Source organism: Oryctolagus cuniculus, chromosome 10 (genome assembly GCF_051225735.1).
Source record: "Oryctolagus cuniculus isolate XC-2025 breed Fujian yellow rabbit chromosome 10, ASM5122573v1, whole genome shotgun sequence".
In the NCBI taxonomy this organism is placed as follows: Eukaryota; Metazoa; Chordata; class Mammalia; order Lagomorpha; family Leporidae; genus Oryctolagus; species Oryctolagus cuniculus.
Window position 1 is genome coordinate 54,327,057 of NC_142876.1, and position 12,958 is coordinate 54,340,014.

The 12,958-nt window shown below is 45.2% G+C and overlaps 1 protein-coding gene across 5 annotated transcripts in view; it reads left to right on the top strand.

Annotated features, from left to right (window-relative positions):
* ANKRD29 (ankyrin repeat domain 29) overlaps nt 1-7,897 on the top strand; it is a 56,256-nt gene extending 48,359 nt beyond the window's left edge. For all 5 annotated transcript variants that reach the window (XM_070049915.2, XM_089305255.1, XM_051851339.3 and 2 more), the window contains 2 exons: nt 1,343-1,441; nt 5,567-7,897. In XM_070049915.2, coding sequence (XP_069906016.1) covers nt 1,343-1,441; nt 5,567-5,650 — 183 coding nt within the window. In that variant the 3' untranslated portion in view covers nt 5,651-7,897. The remainder of the gene's footprint in view (nt 1-1,342; nt 1,442-5,566) is intronic.
* Nucleotides 7,898-12,958: the final 5,061 nt, after the last annotated feature.

Sequence of the window (12,958 nt, forward strand, 5' to 3'; positions counted from 1 at the left end):
GCACCCATGTGGGAGTCTCAGAAGAAGCTCCTGGTTCCTGGCTTCAGATTGGCGCAGCTCCAGCCATTGCAGCCATCTGGGGAGTGAACCAGCAGATGGAAGACCTCTCTCTCTGTCTCTACCTCTCTCTGTAACTCTGTCTTTCAAATAAACAAAATAAATCTAAAAAAAAAAAAAAAAGCAACTGTCAAAACATGCTACATTGTTGGAATTTTTCTCTGGGTATGATATTCTACTCTTTAGCAAAATTGGAGTTTTTAAAATTATGAATAATCAGGAAACTAAATTTGCATTTAGATACTACTACTTATAGACACGTCTGCCTTCTGGACCTGATGCCATACAGCACTTATTGATCTTATATTAGTTTTGTTGTAGTCTCTGCTCCTCCCTTCCCAGATCCAGCGCCATACTACATGTAGCTGCTTCCTTATTGCAAGAAATACAGATCTCATAAACTGTGAACAGCCCATCTAATAGGCTCTCCTGTGCTGCAGCTCAGGCTGAGGCCGTTGCCGCCCCCCACATGCCCTTCCTCCCAAGCCCAGTCACCCCATGGCCACCCTCCTGCCCTCCTGGGTGGGCCGGGTGCCTGCAGCTGGGCTAGCAGCTTGCTCCATTGGCCAGCCAGCTCTTCCTCTTGCCTTGCTTAAAGTGGCACCGGAAGTGCAGAAACAATATGTGTTGTCCTTGAAAGGAAAAAACGTTTGGCATAGCATTGTTGTTTTTTTCTGCAGCACATTCTAAAGTATGTAAACCAGCTGTGTGACCATGAAGTCATGGGCACCCTGGGCCAGAGTACTTGCTTCACTTGCAAAAGAATGTTGTCAGCTTTTTTTTTGAAAAGACATTTTATGTATTTATTTGAGAGGCAGAGTCACAGACAGAAAGATCTTCTATCTGCTGGTTCACACCCCACATGGCTGCAATGACCAGAGCTCAGCCAATCCAAAGCTAGGATCCAGGAGCTTCTTGTGGGTCTCCCACGTGGGTACAGGGGTGCAAACATTTGGGCCATCTACTGCTTTGCCAGGCCATAAGCAGAGAGCTGGATTGGAAGAGGAGCAGCTGGGACACGAACCGGCGCCCATATGGGATAAATGTGCCACAGGTGCATACTTAGCCTACCATGCCACGGCGCCAGCCCCAGTACTTACACTGTCAGCTGTGTGTCTGAGGACACTCGAGGAGGTGCATGTGTGACTTTGAAAAGTCCCAGGAAGATAAGGCAGAGTCAGGCTCTGACATGACGATGTTTCACTCAGGTGGTGCATGATGAGAGCCACGCTGAGTGCTGGTGGCCGTGAGCACAGCCCTGACACACACTGTCGTTTTCTTCTAGAACGGGACATCGGCGCTCCACGCAGCAGTGCTCAGCGGGAATATTAAAACAGTTGCGCTGCTCCTGGAAGCAGGGGCGGACCCATCCCTGAGAAACAAGGTACCCATGTATCTTATCTTTTCCCTCCATCAGGGCCCCTGTGCACAAAGACAGCATCCCCCTAGGTCATGATGGGCATCTCTGTGGCTCTCAGTCACCTGTTTGTTACTCTAACAAAATACCCAAGGCAGACATGGGTGTAGGAGTCTTATCTGGTGGTGGTCTCCTTGCTGGCAGAGTCCCAAGGCAGCCCAGAGCACCATGTGGCAAGCAACAGGCAGCATGCAAGCCATGCCTGTCTGGTCCCTCATCATGGGGACTCTCCCCTCGTGATCTTTGTAGTCCTAACCACTTGGAAGAGGCCCCACCTCTAAACACCATCGTCAGATTGCATTTCCACCCTTGTAGTACCATACAATGGGGAGGAAACCTTAGGGACACTCAAGCGACTTCCAAACCACAGTGCTGGCTCCAGTCACTGTCTTCATTGTTACACAGAGCGAGGGCATGCAAAGTTGCTAGTAACGGGTTACTCATGAGTGGTGCATTTAGACCAGAGAATTGTTCTTCCAGTGGTTTTCATTTAACAGCGGGGCAGCCTCCTGGCAGGGGTGAGGAGACAGGCGGATACTCATTGTGGGCAGTAAGTATTATTGTTCTGTCAGTAAACGTGCCTGAAAAGTGTCAACGTTCTGATCATTGATCACTGTCCCTGGAGATGGATGTTCGCATCTTGAGAATTGCTCGTGCTGTACCTGGTGACTTTACCTTTGTTTCATTGAAGGGCATCCATGCCACTGCTGTGTAGTTCTAAATCCTTAGTTGACAGTGAACCCCAACTTGGAGGTAGGAGGATGCACGATAGCAATGGGAAAAAAATGACTGTCATTGTGCGTCCTCCTGTTGACTTAAGCTGTTACACACACAGACTGAGGGACAGGAGAGTAGCCTGGAAAAGGCCTTGAGAAAACACACTGCACCACCCACTCCGGGAGAAGATGTGGAATGGGGCTTATTAATAAGAGAAAGTATGAAAAGCAACTTTCACATACTCTGAGTTTTTATAAGCATCTATTACTGGTGTCAAAATTCTAAAAATCAGAACAAAAACAGTATCTCTTGACCTTTTGGAAAGAAAGAGTTAAGAAGTGCCAGTTAAACAGTGTGCCAAGGCCAAGGGTCACTCTTCTCGTTTTATGCAGGATGCAGAAGTATTATTTCCCCATTCTTGCCTTTCATTTGCTGGAAGATAACATTCCTGCCTGTCTGAGATACTTAGATTTGTTTTCCGTGAGCTGACCTCATGGTATGATCAGCAAGCCAAAATCACAATGGCCTTTCCTTCAGATGTTATCGTTAGACCTGGTGCACAGACTTCCCATTTGCTGGTGAGCTGTTCAGTACCGAATTAAGGCAATGGGGCAATGATAGAATCTTTATACAGAAACTAAACAATGCAGTTCCTTTCCTATGTGTCTCCTAGAGAAATGGAATAACATCAACAGTAATGGTTATGGGTCATTTTCACTGGGCAAAATGCTTGTCTTTGAGTCCTTATTAAAAGTACTTGAATATACGTGTGGGCATTCACAATAGAATCTCATGTAATGGAAGCCATGAAAATCCTAGCGTGGCTGCAGGGAAGCCCCCACATACCCAGCAGCTGCGCCATAGAAGTCAGTCTAGGGCCGGCGCCGCGGCTCACTAGGCTAATCCTCCGCCTGCGGCGCCAGCACCCCAGGTTCTAGTCCCAGTCAGGGCGCCGAATTCTGTCCCGGTTGCTCCTCTTCCAGTCCAGCTCTTTACTGTGGCACGGGAAGGCAGTGGAGGATGGCCCAAGTGCTTGGGCCCCTGCACCCACATGGGAGACCAGGAGGAAGCTCCTGGCCTCTGATCGGAGCAGTGCGCCAGCCGTAGCCGCCATTTGGGGAGTGAACCAACGGAAGGAAGACCTTTCTCTCTGTCTCTCTCACTGTCTAACTCTGCCTGTCAAAAAATAAAATAAAAATAAATATTCTAATTCCTAGTAAGTTAAAACTCTTAATGAAGAATGTAAAAAATTTTAAATTTTTACTGATATCATTTTATTTGAAAGATAGAGACAAAAAAAGATCTTCCATCCCTTGATTCATTCTCCAGATGCCTGCAGTAGCCTGGGCAGGACTAGGCCAAAGCCAGGAGCCCAGAACTCCATCCGGGTTCCGATAGGGAGGCAGGGACCCAACTCCCTGAGTCGTTGCCTACTGTGTCCCAGGGTGTGTGTTAGCAGGAAACTGGAATTGGAAGCAGAGCTGAGACTTGAACCCAGGCACTCTAATATGGGCTGCAGGTGTCCCAAACAGCATCTCGACTACTGTTCCAAACACACACCCCAGGAGTGCACAGTAATTTTTAATCAAAGACCAATACTCTGGGAACCAGTGCCCCACTGGACCTATTGCCTAGGGTAGAGACCAGCGCATTAATTGCTTGAAGAACGTGTCTCAGCAGCAATATGAAAAGAAAGGACTTACAGTAATGCTGTAAGTGGAAAGTTTTAGCTCCTTCCAAGTATCTCTTAAGCTCTGGGTGCTTCCTGCCTTGACTTCTTAGCAGAAGACACCTGTCGTAATACCACATGTTCTCATTTACACATGGCCACTGAAAATGCTGGTTTCATAGAAGTAGAAAGTAGAGTAGCATTGTTAGAGACCAGGAAGTAGGAGAAGGAGGGTAGGAGGAAGTTAGATAAAAGTACCAAAGTACAGTTTCACTGGAGGAATAAGTCCTACTGTTGCACAGACAGTAAGGCAACAATCATTCACAGCAATTTATTATATTTTTTAAAGACAGAGTTACAGAGAGAGGTAGAGAGACAGAGAGAGAGGACTTCCATCTGCTGGTTCACTCCCCAGATGGCCGCAATGGCTGGAGGTGCTCAGATCCAAAGCCAGGAGCCAGGAGTTTCCTTCCTCCAGGTCTCCCACGTGGGTGCAGGGGCCCAAGGATTTGGGCCACCTTCCACTGCTATCCCAGGCCATAGCAGAGAGCTAGATCAGAAGAGGAGCAGCCAGGACTAGAACTGGTGCCCATATGGGATGCTGGCACTTCAGGCCAGGGCTTTAACCCGCTGCGCCACAGCGCCAGCCCCTATTACATATTTTATAAAGAACTAGAAGAGAGGAATTCAAAGGTTCTCAACACAAAGAAATGATGAACATGTAAGGAAATGGAAATGCTAATGACCCTGATTTGATCATTACACATTGTATACATGTATCAAATGATCACAATGTACTCAATAATTATGTACAGTGTAAAAATAATAGGGGTCAGCATTGTGGCACAGTGGGTTAAGTTGCCACCTGCGACTCTGGCCTCCCCTTATGGGTGACGGTTTGAGTCTCAGCTGGTTCACTTCCAATTCAGCTCCCTGCTAATGCTCCTGGGAAAGCAGCAGCAAACAGCCCCAGTGCTTGGGCCCCTGCCACCCATGTAGGAGAACTGCATGGAGTTCCAGGCTCTTGGCTTTGGCCTGGCCCATCCCTGGCTGTTGTGGCCATTTGGGGACTGAACCAGCAAATGGAAACTCAATCTTTCTCTCTCCCTCTCTTCCTTCTGCTTCTCTCTCTCTCTCTCTCTCTCTCTGTCTCTCCTTCTCTCTAACTCTGACTTTCAAATAAAATAAGTAAGTCTTTCTAAAAATATTACAAATAATAGTAAATTAGAATAGGGAAGAAAAAAGAATCTTGTCTTGCATTGCTTCATGCAATGACTTTCAGACCTCTGGATAAAGTATGATATATGCAAGTTCAATGTGTTTCTGTTGCCATTACAGGCATTATGTTGGACTAATTAAATTTAAGGGATCACACATGCACTGACCATTATATACAGAGAATGGTCGAGATGTACAGGCGGTGTGCTGGAAATGAGGATATAAGGATTAACAAGATGTTGGGCCTCAAGCAGACTACATCCAGTATGGGATCTGACTGGACAGAAGAATAACTCTAACAATGAGATGAGAAAGTAACGGGATATTTATACATTGCAAGGAGACTTTTTACAACTTAACACCGAAGAGTGAGTCCAGCGGGGCTCATTCACTAGTGAAGAAGGCAGTGTGGCTCAGATGCCCTGTGGGGGTCCCGAAAACCACCCCAGATGCAGGAATTCATTAACGCCCATCTTCTTTTCCTCCAGGCCAACGAACTTCCGGCAGAACTGACCAAAAACGAACGCATATTGCGCCTGCTGCGGAGTGGAGAAGGACACAGGAAGAACTAACTTAGCTCCGTGTCTGATAGAAAGATAGAAACCTTAACCACATCGTTCACCAAGAAATTCCTTTTCAAGCAGTGTAGGGGGTTCTGTGGGGGACCCTGTGGGTCCCTGACCAAGAAGAGCTGGGCTTTGTGCACTGGGTCAGGAGTGGAACAGCTCAGGGTCCCTTTCCCCTCCTGGAATGTGGGCTTCTTGGACACTGCCCGGTGATTCGGCCGTGGTTGCCCTAGCGCATTCCTGGATCCGCAGATATTTCTGTTCAGTTTTGTTCATTGAGGTCTCTTGGTTACCTGTAAGATGCACAAGGTTTTCAGCACCAAGCAAGGAGACAGAAAGCGTTGAACGATTGACCTTTAATGAGGTGATGCACTTTTGCTTTGGTGTTAACATATATTGTGCTAGGACATACAGGCCCGTCCTATTTTACGTAAATTTCTGTGTGTCACTCCCATGTAAAATGTTTTCTGCTACCCGAGACCAAAGCCACAAGTACAATGAATCAGTGATGTATAAACACCTGTTGTTAAAAATCTGTTCTGATATCCCAGCGTGTGCCAGTCAAAGACAGACCACTGAACTACAGAGAAGACAAACTCTGCATTTATTATTTGATCCTCACCTTATTCCTGACACGTAAAAACCAATCTTACTTTGAGTCAATATCGTAGGTATGTTAGGATACCAGTAGCAAACTCAGAGATTCAGTAAATTGCACACCACGAGAAATTTGTGTCTCTTTGCTTTTGTTTCTGTCCCTGGAAGTCTGTATCCCATGCCACAAGTAAGTAGACCCAATGTGCTGCGGGATCTCTGGGATCTTGAGCTTCCAACACTGCATCACTTCGTACAGTGCCATTGAGATCCTTGGCTAAAATAGGATCCGTGCAAGTTCAGGTTGTTGCTGTTCCTGCTGCAGGCATGAAAGTAATAAAAGACTGTTAGTGTTTCATAAGTGTTTACCTCTGCATGTTCTTGGGTTGACTGATTCCAAGAAAGAATGCTGAGTTACTGAATTATTCCTTTGGGGGTTGAATTTGCTATTCAATGCACTTTATATTCAGTGGTGTCTAGCGGCCTCAGTGCCTAACTGCATACACAAAAACTGAACCTTCTTTCTGTACTCTTGCATAAGAAACACGGGCAGCATCTCTGTTACTTAAGCTCACCTTTAGCTTTCTTGCCCACGTTCTGTTCTGTTTCCAGCCAGTGTTCTTCTTGAGCACATGTTACCCTAAAGGGAAATGCTATAATCCCCAAATAATTGTTTTTTAACCAACTTGCAGTGGTACTAAAAGCATTGTTTTTAAATCAGTAAATTATGGATTATAATTTTGGAAAGTGGAAGTGTTCTCTTAAAATATGCTAAGATTAATTCCACAGGACATGGGATTCTTTTGATCAGTAGCCCAAACAAAGGCAGTCCTGGGCAACCCACAGCCTTCAGCCTGATGAGCTTTGCAGAAATCCTGCCATTTAATTCCAGGATGGAAGACTAGAAAGCTCTGTTTCATTACAGCATCCAGCTGTAAGCATTTTGGTAGCTAAAAGACAGTGCCAATTTCCTCATTGACATTCTTTGATTCAGCAAAGTTGTACAAATACATGTGTTTTCCCTTATGGGAATTTCAAAAAGCAACATTCATTTAGAAGAGGAAAATAAAGTGGCCTTAAATGTTTGATATGTTTTCCCTTAGTCCTAATGCTAAAAACAGTTGCTTATTATTGATATAAAACAACAGTGCTGCAGGTTCTGATGAGTTCCGAAAGACGAATGGGATGAATGACAAAGTCAGTGTTTTTCACTAAAACTTGTCATCGGCTTGGTACTTAGAGCATTTGAAGTGGACGACCTTCTTAGACAGCGGTAGGGCCCCAAGAATGAGGCCAGTGGCTTCAATACCGTTTAGTGGAGATCTTAGTGCAGGCATGAGGCGTCGAGCTAGAAAAATCACTTCTGATCTAGGCAAGAGTATAATTTTATCCATAGCAGGAAAGGAGACTGATCACTTTCAGAGACTGAATGAGGGTCTGGTATTTTAAAACTTGCCTTTTAGTTTGAACACAAATAGATGATTTTTATTTTATGTTCATTTAATTCACAGTTCATTGGCTTTACATCCTCAGATTCAAAACTAGCAATTCCTATGCAAATCATCTGCTTAATTGAACTACAAAGGTTTTTCATTACATTCATTTGTTTGCTGACTCATGCCATGTTATAAACCAAAATAAAGTTGATATATTACTGAATTCGCATTTGCTGCTTTTCTTAATGCTTTTTTTTTAAATTCTAAGATTATTTACTTATTTATTTCAAAGGCAGAGTGGCAGACAGGGAGATACAGAGAGAGAAATCAGGCTTTCATCTTCTGGTTCACTCCCCAAATGGCCACAATGGCTAATGCGGAGCCAGGCCAGCCAGGAACTCCATCCAGGTCTCCTACATGTGTGACAGAGGCCACTTGGGCCGTTGTCTGCTGCTTTCCCATGCACATTAACAGGGAGCTGTATGGGAATCAGAGAGCCAGGATTTGAAAGAGCTTTGATTGATATAGAATGCCAGCACACAAGTGGCAGCTTAAAACACTGTGCCACAACACTGGCCCCTGCTGTTTATTATTATTATCATTATTATTATTATTGGCAGAGAGAGAGAGAGGTCTTCTATGTGATGGTTCACTCCCCAGATGGCTGCAATGGCTGAAACTGTGCCGATCCAAAGCCAGGAGGTTTGGTCTCCCACACAGGTGCAGGGGCCCAAGGACTAGGTCCCTCCTCTACTGCTTTCCCAGGCCATAGTGGAGAGCTGGACCAGAAGTGGAGCAGCCAGGACTTGAACCAGTGCCCATATGGGATGCCAGCACTGCAGGAGTTAGCTTTACCCACTATGCCACAGTGCTGACCCCATGTTGTTGGTTTGTCCTGTTTGTCCTAAGGACCAACATTGTGGCACAGCAGGTTAAGTTCCTGTTCTGGCTGCTCCACTTCCAATCCAGCTTCCTACTGATGTGCCTGGGAAAGTGTTGGAAGATGGCCCAAGTGCTTGGGCCCCTGCACCCATGTGGGAGACCCAGATGGAGTTCCAGGCTCTTGGCTTCAGCCTGGTCCAGCCCTGGCTGTTGCAGCCATTTTCAGAGTGAAACAACAAATGGAAGATCTCTCCCTCTCTCTGTAACTTTGTCTTTCAAATAAATAAATCTTTTTTCAAAGTCTTTTCTACCTGATTCTTAGTAGCAGGGAGTTTGGGAGTGAATAACTCAACTCTCTCGATATATACATTCACACTTAAGCCCCTGAATAGAACTTAGATTTATTTTACTAGTTGAGCTAAAATTTCATTATTTCTACTACAAAGAGCATTTGGAATGAACCTAAAAGTTTTTCACTCAGAAATTCCTGGGATAGTCACTGCAGACACTGAAAATAGAAAATTCCTGATTTCTATTTTTATTGTCTCTCTATGCTGGGCTCTTCTGTCCTTGGCAGTAGCTTTCTCTTATGCAAGAGCTGGTGATTTTGCAGAACTTCTGGTGGAGGAAACCGACTTGCAGTGGTAACATCAGGAATCTGGAGAAGACTCACATAGGCATCCTGGCTTCCCTCTCCCTGTTCCCTCCCTGCAACCACAAGAAAGCTCCACCTCATCATTCACTTACACTAGGACATCCACGCAGAGAAAAGCACCCCAAATACCAGGCTGCTGGGGCAGACAGAGCTGCCTGCAGAGTATAGGCATGAGACACTGAATCCCTAACTTCCTAACAAGGTGATTCAGTGCAAGGTAGTGACTGGGTGAGGAGTCTGTAGTTTATTTCTTTCTTTTTAAGTCTTTGTTTGTTTGTTTATTATTTGGAAGGCAGAGAGACAGAGACAGAGACAGACAGATCTTCCATCCACTGGTTCACTCCCCCAAATAACATGCAACAGCCAGGGTAGAGACAGGCAGAAGCCAGGAACCCAGGATTACATCTGGGTCTCTCAGGTGGGTGCCTGAAACCCAAGTACTTGAACCATCATCTGCTGCCTCCCGGAGTCTGTACGGGCAGGAGACTGGAATCAGAAGCAGAGTTGGAACTTAAGCCCAGACACTGTGATGTGGGATGCAGGTGTCTCCAAGTGGCGTCTGAAGCACTGTGGGAAACGCCCATCCCTGCAGATGGTTACCAGCCGTGAAAACACCAGCTAAGGTTTGTTCAGGGATTGTTACATGCTGACACAGGTAATTTCGTAAGGTGTATGTGCGTTTCCTCATTTCCTTCTGACAGCAACCCTACGAAAGACACTATTGTTATTCCTATCTTAGAGCTGAGAAAACTTGCTTGGACAGAATGATCACACCACATTAAGGTTGTTTGTGTTACTCTCCCAAGTCAGCTCATGACCTGGTGCTTACTTTTGCTTTGAAATCTAGAGAAAGACACAGACAAAAGCCAAGTTATAAAGTCTGTGGGCCAAATGAGGATGCCTGATTTCACGTTCCTCAGAGGGTTCAGCCTGCCCCTTCACTCTGCTTAACCTACAGCACAAAGAGGAACCAGCAACACAACTATTTCCTCCAAGCTCTTTGACCATACAAAGGCACTTTCAAAAGTTTATGGCACAGGGAATTAAATTAAAAGATAAATTATTTTAGTGCAAAAAATTAGAAATCCATGCATACAAGGAGTCTTCAAAATTTTCAAGAAAAATGTATACTTTGAAAAAATTTGGAGAACAAAAATTTGCACCAAAATAATCATGTCTTTTCATGCCATTGTCCACAAACTTTTTGAAGCTGGTTCATGCTCAGCCCACAGTTAAATAATGTATGTATTACTGGGTCTGAAAACTTAAAATGTTTCCCTGATGCCTTTACCCTTATTTTTAGCAGTACCTTAGGATAACTTTAAAATATGAATGAGGTTATCCTTATTTTTTATTTGACAGGTAGAGTTATAGACAGTGAGAGAGAGAAAGGTCTTCCTTCCTTTGGCCGCCAAATGGCCAACCACGCCAATGGCCAAATGGCCAAATGGCCGCCACGGCCAGCGCTGAGCCAATCCGAAGCCAGGAGCCAGGTGCTTCTTCCTGATCTCCCATGCGGGTGCAGGGCCCAAGCACTTGGGCCATCCTCCACTGCACTCCCTGGCCATAGCAGAGAGCTGGGCTGGAAGAGGAGCGACCGGGACCAGAACCCGGCACCCATATAGGATGCCGGCGCCGCAGGCGGAGGATTAACCAAGTGAGCCTTGGCGCTGGCCCTGAGGTTATCCTTTAACAACCAAAGGAAGTTTGTGGAAGCTGTGCAGTGCTTAGATAGCTTGACAGCTTAACCTCTGTAAATACTAAGAAAGACTTCCCCTATCTTCCATTCTTCTTCTCTGCCTCACTTTGCCTTTCTCATTGACCCTCTAATCTTCAATGAGGAAAATGCTGGTACGGTTCCTACTTCCCGCTGTGAACGTTTTCACAACCGTCTGAGGAAGCCTTCAGTTTACAGGGGCTGGACTCCCTGTTTTAGGGAAGATTCCGCCGAAAACCGCTGCAGGTGGAAAACAGCGGTGGCCGGTGACAGGATCCTGACTGCTCAGCTGCAAGTTGCCCCCCTGCTGGTAGCACTGAGTGGCAGTTGTGTCACAACCCCTGACAGGGTTCATCACCAGCTTAAGCATCTTCCCTAGGCTAAAGAACTTACTTTACCATAAGTCTGACCGACAATGCCTCATTTCTGAGTCAGCTGTAACCGTGGCGCTGCAGTCATGAGTTGCAGCTATGAGCTATTTTAAATGAAGATGTCTGTAAAATTCAATTTGCTTAAGTAAGGAGTTTTTAAAGTCCATTGCAGAACCCCAAAGCACTGGGCACACAAATTAAACATAAGAATGCTCACAGCAACTGTTTTTCCCAGTGGCCCAAACTGGATATAACCCAAAAGTCCTCCATGGCATTTTTGTATCATGGATTATCACTCAGCCATAAAAAAAGGATGAATCACTGCTATGAACAACATGAATGAGCTACAGACATAATGTGGAATGGAAAAAAAAAAAAAACACAGACACAAAAGATTATGATTCTATTTAAGACCAGGCAAAACCAATCAATGGTGATAGAAGTCAGAATACTGGTTACCTCTTGGTTGGTGCGAGGTGAAGATATTGACTGGGAAAGAGCATGAAGGGAACTTCTGGACTGCTGAAACTGTCATATGCCCTCCCTCTGGCTACGTGGATGCTGTGGTTGTCAGGCCACAAGATTGTGCCCCATTCTCCCCTCCTTGCTCGTGCCTTTGTATGCTGGATGAGGATTGGCCTGTGTGACCTGCACAAGATGGCAGAAGCAGCAGCATGCCACTTCCGGCTACATTGTAGAAGACATTTCAGCTCTGCCTTGCCCAGTCTTGGATGTTCCCTGAGATGGAAGCCAGCTGCAAGGCTTGAAGACACTCACTAGCCTGTGGGGCAGCCAACGAGTGGAAGAACTGAGACTTCAGCCGAAGCACCCTGGGAGCAGATCCTCCAGCCCCAGCGAGCCTTAAGATACTGGAGCCTGGGTCAACATCTTGACCACAGTGTCCTAAGAGACCCTGAGCCCGAACCACCCAATCCCTGGCCAGCTAAAGTTGGGATACAGGACTGGCATTGAGGCACAGCTGAGTAAGATGCTGCTTATGACACTGGCATCACGTATTGGAGCACTGGTTCAGGTCCTGGCTACTCTGCTTCTGATCCAGTTCCCTAATGTGCCTGGGAAGGTAGCAGATGATGGCTCATATACTTGGGCCCTTGCCACCCATGTGGGAGACCAGGGGAGAGTTCCTGGATCGGCTTCCACCTGGCCCTTACTTGGCTGTTGTAACCATCAGGGGAGAATGAAAGAGAGGGTGGAAGATATCTCTCTCTCTCTCTCTCCCTCTCTCTCTGTTGTTCTGCTTTTCAAATAAATAAATCTTTTTTAAAAACTGGGATGTTATTAAATATGCATCCTTTTAATTCAAGAAGTTTGGGGATCACATTTTATGCAATTATAGAGAACTGCTGTTAAGTATATAATATGTCAATGCAACTATAAGTGAAAGTTTTGTATGCTATACATGTGTGTGGTGTTCAAAAAGTTCATGGAAATGCATATTGTGAAAAAACTGTGCATCTATTTTAAAAAATTTTGCACCAAAATTATTTAATTTTCCATGAACTTTTTAAAATACTCATCGATATGTGTGTATGTTTATATATAATGTGTGCATATATATAATTGTATATATGTGTGTATATATCTGTGTGTATATATATACATAAAATATATATGTGTATAAAAATATATTACCACAAA